Source organism: Macrobrachium nipponense, chromosome 21 (genome assembly GCF_015104395.2).
Source record: "Macrobrachium nipponense isolate FS-2020 chromosome 21, ASM1510439v2, whole genome shotgun sequence".
Classification (NCBI taxonomy): domain Eukaryota; kingdom Metazoa; phylum Arthropoda; class Malacostraca; order Decapoda; family Palaemonidae; genus Macrobrachium; species Macrobrachium nipponense.
This window is the reverse complement of record NC_087212.1, coordinates 11,220,813-11,232,634: the sequence shown is the minus strand read 5'-3', so window position 1 is coordinate 11,232,634 and position 11,822 is coordinate 11,220,813. Positions and strand designations below refer to the sequence as shown.

Genomic DNA, 11,822 nt, shown 5'->3' with positions numbered 1-11,822 from the left:
ACCCAGGACGGATTTTCCATTGAATATTTAAGAAAAAGCGTCGTAACCTCGGAACGTCGTAAGCCGGAACCGTCGTAACCCGGGGACCGCCTGTATATTATATCATATGATTATATATATATATATATATATATAGTCTATATATATATATATATATAATATATATATATATATGATATATATATTATAAATTATATATAGATATTAATAATAGATATATAGATTATATATATAGATATATATATATATATATATATATATATTATATATATATATATATATATATATATACTATATATATATACGGGTATCTCTTCACATAACTTCACGTGAGAGCAAATATCTTTATAAAAGTATACAACCACTTTAAATAGAATCCAGCTTACATTACATTGTTTATGATCCAATCAAAAGAAATTTTAGATCCAGCCATAGAAGGGGGAGAATCCTTGCTAAACTGCGTGATAGGTTTCCAACATAAAATGACATTTGGTTAAGGAAAATACTATAAATTCTTGCAATCAGTGCCATGCCCGTTTCAAGATTTACAAAAGACTCCTACAACAGGAAAAAGAGAAGAACCAACTTTAATGAAACAAACTTAACAAAAAAATAATAAATAAATTAATAAAAGAATAGTACTTTTAAATAAGGAAATGTTAGACATTTTTTTGCACAAACCAGTTCACAAACCTGTTGCCTTGAATTGCAACCCATTTTTCCCCCCTTACTGACAAAGTAAACTTCTTTTCCCTTTCTATAACAAAAATGCTTTTGTTTATTTTTCCATTTAGTTTCCTCTATTTTGCAGGTGTGGAAATGGAACAAGATTTTGTTCAGCAAGGAAGGGAGCAAACTTGGAATTCCCATTCACAAACTTGGGATTCCCATTCACATAATGAGTACCAAGGAGGTAGTGCTGAGCAACATGAAAATCTGGGTAAGGTTTGAAGAGTGACATTTTCAGTGTTAAAAGTTATATATGTAATTGAATACTGCCTGCAGAAAGAAGCAATATTTTTACTCTACTGAAACTTGTTTCTTTTTATACCACCCATTGTTATTACAGTAGCCTTAAATGTCCACCAGGTCTTTTTTTTTAGTTGTTCAAAAATGGATAAAGATGGGCTCAGCATAATGTTTTCACATGTGGCCTCCAAAGCACTCTGATAGGAGTAAAATGAATTTTATATGTTTGTCAGTTCAAGCAGACCTGTTTTAATTTGTTCAGAATTTTTTAATTATCTTAGATATTTCTCTTAAATTTGCATTAGCATTACCAGTTCATTTCATCTACCTTTGTTTTCACTCTGATGAGAGGTTTTTCATGTTTTTTCCCCCTTTACAACAAAAATCTGAAGTGTTTGATATAGAGACAATCAGTTGCCAGTAAGCAGCTGTCTTAATAAACATCCAGTTTACATGCTTATTAGCAAGTCTGGGTTTTGTTTACATACAATTTTCATTTTGATATGCTAATGGGGTAGGGCTGTTAGGTCATTTGTTTTTTCCTGACTACCTATTTCATAAACAACATTCTGTGCAAATATGCCTCAGTAAGTAATGTTTCAAAGCATAGTGTGTTTTTGTAGTTAGTCAACAACTTATTTCTCCATATTATGACTTGGTGAAATGATTACGCAGTAGTTTTTCATTATCCTTTCATAAATGTATACTGGGTAATTTCCATATTTCCATAGCAAATCACATTCCGAGTGCTTTGACTGTGTATTTTGTCTGCCTACCAGATTTGTAGGCAGAGTACACAACCAATTTGTCCAGTAAGGAACTTTTAATGAAGCGTAAATTTATATGCTTCATTCAGAGGTCATATACAGGATTTCTGATTACTGTCTGGCAATGATAATCTTCCTGAATGTTAGGATAGGCTTATGAAAAAATATAACCTTTTGCCTCTAGGATGTTTGGTAAATTTCTGAGATTTATTTTAAACAGCAAGATTATACCCATTATGTTAATATATTTTTAATGTTCATCAGAGTTTTTGAATTCACCCTTTTTCCTTTTAATGTCCCAGCCATATCTTCCTCTTGGCATGTCTTATACAGATAGAAATTATTTTGTCAATTTTGACAACATAATTGGTTGAATCTGCTAAACTGGTGACATTATTTTCATAGGTTTTGTAGTTAGCGTGTGAAAATAATTCCTGTCAGCCTGAGATAGCATTGTTTATGATATAATATTTATGTTTCAATTCTATAACTTTTCTCTTCAAATAACAGGATAAGGAAAAATTAAAAATGACATGAACTTGAGTTAAAGCTTGCAAGATATATTTCCAAAATCAGAAATATCACATGAATTAAGATGTACAAGTTTCTGTTAGAGGAAATCAAGATTGCTGTTAGCTTTTTAGACCTCTTTATTTTACATTATTACCTGAAGATTTTCATTTATTCCGGCTAAGTAAACATTATTTTGACAGATGAAGAACCACAACCTGTAGCCTTTACTAAAAGTAAAAAAAGGAATAAGAAATTGCCTCTTGATAGCAGTCAACCAACACACATTTATTTTGGAGAAGAAGGTGACCATCCCATTAGCTATCAAGGATCAGGTATGTTTTTAAATCTTATGCGGATGTTTTGATTTTTCACTCTGATTTACTAAGATAGTATATGCAAGGTTGGTCTCATGGATTTATTTCAATATCCCAAAACTATTATGTTGAAAGTTGTATGGGAATTTGTTCTTTGAAGGAAAATTTTTTGTTATGCATTACAGCTGTTATTTGTAGTTTCCTAATGGTAGTAATAGTATGAGGTTTAAAAGTAGCTGGTCATACTTTGTTTATTTTAAAACTTTGGAGGCATATTCTGAAGGGAAATTTTAGTTCTACAACAAAATTCTAAGGGGGAAGAATGCCTGGTAAAGTACTGAATGGTGAAGCCCTTGGGAGAAATATTGGAGGGGCTTCTTTTATATGAGACCAACATCGGTTTCATTTACTTAGCGACATTTTTTTAATTAAAAACAGTTTTCATTCTTTTGTTTTGATGGAAAAGGCGCATAATTGCTGGGAGGATGGTATTGTGTATAAACTTGTAATTGTTAAAAAATGTAGGAGAAAGCATAAGATAACTATAATTAATCATTATTAAATATAGAAGGGTGCATTTTTGAAATGGAAGCTAGACAATTTGTACTTGATAATAACTAAGAAGAAAAGCAGTTTCTGTAAAACTGAGAATTACATTGAGTGTTCATGTCTGGTGTGGCAGAGAGTTGTAGGGCAAGGTGAGATTAATTCCTTTGGCTTTGGGAAGATCAAATTGTAGCAATTAACCCATAGAATACGAGCAACAGTTCAAGGCTGTCCTAATTTTAAAGTATACATAATTACAATATTTTTATTCAAATGTCACATGCACTATACAGGGGTTGCTCATCATTTCTCAGTTTCTACTAGTATTTTCATTAGAAGAACATTAACTCACTGGTAGCTCAGGTACATAGAAACAGCTCTGCCCCAGCACTGTATGCATTGATGGAGGCACAATTTTAGTTTGCCACCAAGTTATCAGGCACATCACATACTGAGATACCTATCTTGATATTGTCTAGCCAAGAAAAGTATATTGTTGTGATCAGAAAGATGTGTAAGTTTTATAATTATTCTGAAGAATAATGGTAGGAGGAGAAGTAGCTGGTTTTATTTGGCTGATTATCCATTCCCCTGAAAGAAACAAGATTTAGACAGATTGATTATAAAAGATGCACCATGCTTATTTACTCCTTGTTTTACTGAGTGTTAGCTTTTCCATAACACAGGACAGTTCTTTAAAGCTAAAGTCGAGTTGACAATGAAAAAGTGTTGTAATAATGTATTCTCTTTTTACTAATGTTTCCTGAAAACTAATTGTGTTATGAGATGAAAATAATAAACATGATAAAATATTTAGGATAAAATGCATATAATTATTCTTCCATAACCAAAATTGGGAAGTTTGTGTAACAAAAAAAGAATATAACTAATCCGAATTTCAGTCTAAAAATGTTTTTCAATTTATATATTTTTCCATAAGATATATAATTGTGGAATTTTATATGTATATAAGGTAAGTCATAAATTGCTTGGCATTTTTTTATGAATATTCTTTGAATTGTGTATATTCTTTGAATTGTGTTGGGTAGGTTGAGTCCACATAGATTATTGTTCTTCTGTGATAGTGAATATTTTATTATTTGATGTCCTCTAAATCTTTACAAAGTTGCTAATATAAAAAATTGGATAAATTTCAGGTGAAGATTCATTCAGAACATCTCAAAAGGTCAGGAATAAAAAGTTTAAAAAAGTGTCATCAGTGGAGACCTCAGGCAGTGCAGAGTCAGAATCTTCAGTAGGTAACATCTTGAAAAAGAAGAAAATGAGTAAGAAATCCAGTGAAACAAATGGCAAATTAAAGAAAAATAAAATGAAGACAGAAAGTGATGTTACCGTTGCTGATGTGAATGGTCTTCAGGTAGCAGGTATGATCTAGTTGACCGTTCATTACTCATTTATTGCCTCCTATCTGGTTATTTTGCTCTGTAGGATTATTTAATTTGTAGGGTCAATTTTAGAACTTGTTAGCATTGGTAGATCCTTGACCTATATATGTGTGCATATTCACTGCCAAAGATAAAATTCATAAATGTGTGTTTCTCATACTTTCAACAGCACTGATATCCCTTGCAGCATACAGTATTGATTGCTAGTAGCTCAGGTAGATACATCTCTGCTTCAGCACTCTAGGCATTGATGGTGCCACAGTCTTAGTTTGCCGGCTAGTCTTCAAATATACCACTTTGACATGCCTATCTTGATATTGTACAGCCAAGAAAAGTACATCGTTGTGATCAACAAGATCACATTTGGTTCTCAGGTCAAAAGATGTGTCAGTCATAAATTTTTATTCACAATGGAGGTAATTTTTCAGTATAAGGGAGGAAATAAATTATACAGATCACAAATTGCTTAATATGATCTCAACTATCCTTAAGGGACCAGCTGTCATAAAACAGTGAAATATATTAAGGAGCAAATCTTGAAATAATGGAAATGTTAAAAGTCAGTCTTCTAATCATAGATTCCTTTAGTGAAAGGCCTAAAACCCTGCACCATAGGATGCGCATTTCCATATATGTACTTAATAACGCAAATCTTTTTATACACAGTATGTATTATTAATATAATTGATAATTGCCTCCCTTGATTCTTCACATGAATTATTACAGTTGTATGCCATATTTTCAGAAACCCTGTTTACCTTTGTAATCCTAATTTATCGGGACCTTTATAAATCACTAAATCATTTAGTAGAATGGTTTGAGGATTGGGTTACATTCTCAAGTGTTAAGATATGCCAGATTACTGAAAACTTTCAAAGTTGTGTTTCAGATGATTTCAATTTGAGCCCCACACTGATACATAGGGAAATGGGAATGCTATACTACTGTATATGTTTGCAAGTTCTATTTCTGATTGATACTTGTATCATTTTGTTTAATATAATTTGTTCTCAGATGTAGTATATTTTATGTTTTAGGATTATAGTATATGAATGTTGTAGTTAAAGGCTTAAAGCAGCCTTGTTTAGAGTTGTCTTACAAATCTGGAAAAACTGTTGTATGTAGATATTTGGATATTAATTTTTTTATTTTTGGTAATGGTACATCACAGTAATTTTTTAAGTATTTAACTCTAAGTCATGTTCCATAATATGTAAAAATCTTTGTTTTTGAACACTTAGATTTTAGTTCAGGAGAATGAAGGGAAGAGAAACAATACTGTAAAGACAAATTTGATTTGGTTAGGCTTCTTACAGTAAATCATCATGTTAAAATAAAATTTATCTTTACAGTATTTTTGTTGTAAGTAAATCCAGTCTTGTAATTATTGTTACCGCATTGCAGATTCTGGGGGAGTATCTGCCATCAAAGGGAAAAAGAGGCAAAAAGTTAAAGATGAGGCAATAGATGACAGTGAAGAAGAATGTCAGTATATGAGTGAGGAAGGTAAGGATATTCATTTTTTTTTCCTGATGTTTAATATTTCCCTAAATTTATGTTATGATTAACTAGGAAAGAAGTAAGTTTAGTATATTCTTTTGGCTTATCCAGAAATGACTGGGTAATGTATTGATGAAGTAATCAATGTTGTAAATAGTGATTGATAATTTCTAGTGCAGACTGCTATGTTGAAGGACCACAAACAGTAAGATTATCCCATGGTCATGTTTTGCGTCTGTTGTCTCTTTAAGTATAAAACAGCTTAATTTTCCATAGTACTTACATTTTTGCAAGGTACTTGAAGTAATTGAAATTGTAATTAGTAATTTGATTTTTTCCTTAACCTATCATATTAGAGACATTTTGATTGATGATTAAAGCTAGATTATAGTTGTGGTTGCTCCAAGAAGATTGATCGATCAAGTCCATTCAGTTATTTGAGGTTTCTCATACGTCGTCCATTACAGTTGTTGTATCAGAAACTACTCATTGCTCATTCTCTGAAGCACTTAGGTCACAGCCTCCATTCCAGTCATTAGCATTGATTCTGTAAAGCAAGATTGCCTGTTAATTTCCTATCCCACCTTATGTATTTCAGTAGGTCTCACAGTAAGTAGATTTTTTATTTGCTTGTTCTTGAGAGTGACTTTATATTAGAAATTATTCTTTTATTGATTATATTTCTGCATTCTGTTTTATTAATCATAGTAGCAGTATATTGATCTTTAATTGATTATGGATATATTTTTACAATAATAGCAATTTTGTAAGTTGTCATATTTACCTTGGTATGGGTAAGTAGCTCAGAATAAGCAGAGTTATCATAAGGAATAAGATTTTTTATTACTTGTAGATTTTTATGAGCTTATTGATCTTTATTGAGTCACCATCAGGTGGTTAGAGTAGTTAATAGGTCACTGACCACTGGGCATTGCATGAAAAGGGCTGAAACAACTCCAAATTGATTGACAAAAAGTGGGTCACTATGCATAACACAGCACAAAATCAGTGTAAGTGTGGGCAGTGCATCTACAGCTAATGAAGGTGCACAGAAGAATGGGTGGTAGCCTCATCTTGCAGCATGATGGAGTCAGCTGGCATATATGCAGCAGAGTATTTTCTTTCAAATATCTCGACTTTGGTGCCCTGGGTGTGTTTCATACAGGATAAGGCCATATATAATGTGTCTGCTTAAGTATTTTACAATAAATGAAATGGTCATTTTCCTGACTATCCTCTTGTTATGAATGTATGTTCACGCTGAAAATTATTGCATATATTTTAAGTGTTTATCATGGGGTACTCTGTAAATTGAATTGCTCCCCACACACATTTCATATAGCTTAGGGTTTATGTACTCGGGCAGTGTTAGTGAAAATGATCTCCCCAGGACAGTAAATTTGTGTCTGTCACATCTTGACATAATTTTGGAGCAACACAAATCAAAATCTGGTTAGGGTTCAATATTTGATTTGTTGAAGTGGAAAATGAAGTTAGCTGCAATTCTTTTTTTTTTTTTTTTTTTTTTTTTTTTTTTTTTAGGAGAAGTGATACACTGGAGCCATTTGAGCATTGTTATTGACCAATTATGTTTGTTTTTTGCTATTTCCTTGTCAGATTTTATACAAAATAAGAAAAAATAGTGACAGAAAAGTAACAGAATAAACTCTATTCGAAGTCAGATTGAATCAGTTCCCTCAGTTTTTACCAAAATTAGATGTAAGCATGCCAATGCTTAGTAAACTTATGAAAGGTAATGGTAATACTTCTCAACACAGATAAAGAAGTCACGTCATCATTATCACAAAAGAAGATGAAAATGAAGGCCGAGGAGGAGAAGGCAGTTACTCAAGCAGATATTTCAGCATTTTTAGACACCACACGAGCAAGAATAAATTATGAATTTGAAGATGATCGAGACCTAAGCAACAAGAGCAGAAATTGGTATGAGCAAGGATGGACATAATATCATCGTGGCAGTGCTTCTGATTGTTAGTGTTTGTTGGATATCTTCAAGCAAGTTTGAAGTGTTAAACATTTGATATTGGTTTCATATAGTGGTACAGTACTATATTTTGATTTCCTATGTTGAAGTTTTATATTAACTGATGCAAGAGGCCTGAAATTATTTTTCGGTTAACCTGAACACTGTCGCCATACCATCATGTCAGGCAATAAGGCATAATTTATATTTGAAATTTGTTTTATTTTATTTTGACACTATAAATGTAAATAATTGTAAAGAAGCTCTTGTCCGTGACGATAAATTTACTTCAGAACACCCATTCATAATAGAAAATGTATGTGTGATTATTGTTTTATTTATCAAGCTGTCAAGAAAGAACCGAAAGCAGGGAAGGCAAAAGTGGTCTTCAAATATTAACCAGTGTAGACAAAGAAATGCAGCTGAGATGCAATCAGAATTTACTGTAATGTTCTCTGATTATATTTGAACATTTCAGAAATTTTTCACTGCCATATTCATTACATTGTTTTAACCTTTGGTCACTTAATGTATACTGGTATTTCTTCTTCCACCAATGTGATTTGCATCTTTATTGGTCTGAGCATGTAGCAAATGCATTGATGCATGTTATTTGTATCACAAGGAAACATACATATATAATGGGTGTGTGGCCAGATAACTTTTGTAATGCTCTATTCTCAAAATATTGTTAAAGCAAGGCAAGGCATGTGATGTTGAATATGTCAGATTTTTTTAGTCTGTTTGTCTCTTTAAGTAGGATTTGTGTCATTAATGATTGAGATTTTGAAATGCCAGATTTTTATCCTTCCTGCAACTTTTCTAGTGTTTTCTATCCTTGGACTGTTAAGGTTGGCCACAGTTATGCAACAGCTACAACAAAAATAAATATGATTCATGATAACCATCTAAACTTTGAGGATCAGGGACTGATAGGACCAAGCAAAGGGAAAATTGTGGTGATATCCTCTTAAGTCAAGACTCATTTCTCTAGATTCATCTCACCAGACAACCTGTAAGTTGTTAGGAGTATTGCATTACATTTATCTAGGTTCTTTCCAAAGTGCAAACCTGAAGCAGTGGGTTCAGTTCATCATTTGTTGCTCTGTGATAGATTTTTTTTTTTATCTCATCATATTATATGTGATGCGATGCTCTACCGCTGTGATTTAGATGCTAGTGCATCACCTTGCAATCTTCTACTGTCCATCATTACAAATAAAATTAAATGTTGAACAATATTCTGAATCAAGAGCTATGAGAATTGAAACTGAGAATGTTGTAAGTAAGATGAACCCTGATAATTAACATTTCATACAGTCAACTTACCTGTCAGATATATTCATAGCTAAGACTCCGTCGTCCCCGACAGAAATTCAAATTTTGCGGCACACGCTGCAGGTAGGTCAGGTGATCTACCGTCCTGCCCTGGGTGGCAGGATTAGGAACCATTCCTGTTTTCTATCATATTTTCTCTGTCGCTTGGAATGTAAACAACGTTTGCAGTTCCTCCTGACTTGATTTTTGGATTTCATCGCCATCGATCTTCTGGGCTATCTTTTTCAGGGAAGTACTGGGTCTTTGGTTCGGCATACGCATATTAATTGGTTTTAATAACGTTGGCTTCTAAAATTTCGAAGAATTGTTTACGTGTAACTACCGAACTTTTCGGTAGACACTGATTTAGTTTGCAAAAAAGTGAAATATTAATATTTATTCATTAAATAAGTGTTAGAACTTTATTGAGGAAATATAAAACTCTAACTTCCTACTTTAGGAAGTCAGGAAAGCATATAACTTTTTACTCTTCCTTTAGAAGCTTTAATAGCTCTCTTGCTAACGAGCAGTTAGAGTATTAACAGTAATAGTAGTTTTTGCATCCTCATCTCCTTCTTACTCTACAGAATCTACAAATTAATAAATTTGAAGATAATTGGATGTAGCTCAAAAATGCGAGCTCTTATAAGGTAAGAAGTGAATTTAGTGTTCCCAGTGCAGTGGAGGGTGCGTTCTGATCGGCTCTGTTTCGCTCCCAGGTCTAGACCGCTTCCAAGCTCCCAAGCCCAGAGGAGAAGGAAAGTCGAAAGCCTTACGGAGGTTATGGAGAATCCCCACCGATCGGGCGTTCCCTCGGCAGGATCTGTAGAACGTCCCAGACTGCCAGGGATAGCCATTGGAAAGGCATCCTTAAAAAAGTGCGTCTCTTCTTCCGTTTCTTCATCTTACATCCGAAAAGACGAAGAATGTACATGTTTGGAGTTCGGATGACCTGGCGCGTTCTCTGAAAACTAAGAGAACACTGAGCAAGAGGCTGAGAGCCAGCCAGCAAGCTAGCGCGAGCCACGTTCCAACAGCCAGCAGCGAGCCGCGTTCCAACAGACTAGCGCGAGCCTCGTTCATACAGATAAACGCGAGCCGCGTTCCAGCAACTGAGCGCGAGCCGCGTTCCAGAACATTTTTCTTGGCGCAAGGCGCCTTCAAAGAGAAAACAGACGGCTAGACTGAGGAGCCTTATAGTAGTGACAATCAGAAGGATGCTTCCATTGAATGTTTACTGGCAAGAGGCTCGTAAAAGAAGACTAGAGGCGCTCGGAACTATCAGGGCGCACGGGACCTTCCACACAAGCGGAACATTCCAGGAGCGAGTCTCCTTTCTAGCGTGCGGAACATTCCAGGCGCGCGGAACTATCCAGACGCCAGGCGCCAGAATATTCCAAAATCATCATTTGAGAGAGAGGTCAGTCGCGAGGCTCCTCTTTGAGTTTTTTTTTTTAACTTGAGCAACTTTCCCCTGGCAAATGTGCAAGATGTCGCACAGGCGGCCGTTGCTTTTGTCAGGAGGATTCCGATACTAAGAGAAGCCCCTTTTCATTATTCAGAAGACTCCTGTGTTAGGCAGTTCCTCTCTCCTTCATCCATGCTCTTCCCTCGTTTTGAGGAGGCAAGTGCTTTGGGAGTTTTTCTTAATAAGAATCTCATCGACGTTTGGGTATGATGGCGGATAGGAAATATCTACTTCCTTCCGTAAACCCTAGTGATGAACAGGAATTCTGTCTCTTCCGCGATTTATGAGGAAATCACGAAGATTTAAAGAGTTCCTGGATTAACTTCCTTCCTTAAGGATATATATACTCTTTCTATCGTTCTGTTAACGAAAAGAACGAAGTTAGTAGAAGGTAGTAGAGTATCTGCTGTATGAGAATACGATGCGGTCAAATCATAAACACATACCGTAGTTACTTCTTTGCTGTGCAACTCATTTACCAGTATTCTTCTACGACTTTCCTAGGAAGGACTACGCTTAAAGGGATTGTTAAGACAACTCCTACTTAGCTTCTAGATTTATCGAAGTCTTGTTTCGCTTAAATATGCTTTAATAAGAACTTCCTGAAGTTCGATAATAATTTTATAAGATTCCTTTATTAAATGGAGTAGCTGGCAACTCTGGAAGAGTAAGGCCGGACGGCTAACGGAGACTGCTTTCGCTGAGAGCCTGAGACCAACGCAGTACCATGTAGGTGTCGGTCATGAGCGGTCGGGTTCATCTCTCTCTCCTGCAGGATGGAATAACTATCCGTATCTCTCCCCTACAATCGCGGTCTTAGCCTAGGATTGAGGGGATAGTTAAGCTAACATAAATAAAATATTGTATGCCTTTTGCTAAGAAGCTTTCAATAAGAGAGATATTACAACCTTTCAATGCTGTTTACCGTAGGTAACATTATTAAAGGATTCTATCGCAGCATAACATTATATTATATAATGCTCTCAGGCTTACGAAAGCATGGCTTATTAGAGTACCTGCTCAGAAGAAGATGGATGA

The 11,822-nt window shown here is 34.5% G+C and overlaps 1 protein-coding gene across 1 annotated transcript; it reads left to right on the top strand.

Moving 5' to 3' along the window:
* The first annotated feature begins 784 nt into the window (after positions 1–784).
* LOC135197788 (uncharacterized) lies at positions 785–8,325 on the top strand. The gene is made up of 5 exons (XM_064224901.1): positions 785–940; positions 2,450–2,581; positions 4,267–4,494; positions 5,920–6,021; positions 7,794–8,325. The coding sequence occupies exons 1-5, from the start codon at positions 820–822 to the stop codon at positions 7,979–7,981; spliced, it is 771 nt and encodes a 256-aa protein (XP_064080971.1). The 5' UTR covers positions 785–819; the 3' UTR covers positions 7,982–8,325.
* The last annotated feature ends 3,497 nt before the right edge of the window (positions 8,326–11,822 follow it).

What these genes read in the sequence shown, in the direction of transcription:
- LOC135197788 (XM_064224901.1), top strand. Translation starts at nt 820, where the DNA reads ATGGAACAAGATTTTGTTCAGCAAGGAAGGGAGCAAACTTGGAATTCC. An exon ending in CATTAGCTATCAAGGATCAG is followed by an intron (nt 2,582 to 4,266) that starts GTATGTTTTTAA and finishes GATAAATTTCAG; the next exon opens with GTGAAGATTCATTCAGAACA. An exon ending in TCAGTATATGAGTGAGGAAG is followed by an intron (nt 6,022 to 7,793) that starts GTAAGGATATTC and finishes TTCTCAACACAG; the next exon opens with ATAAAGAAGTCACGTCATCA.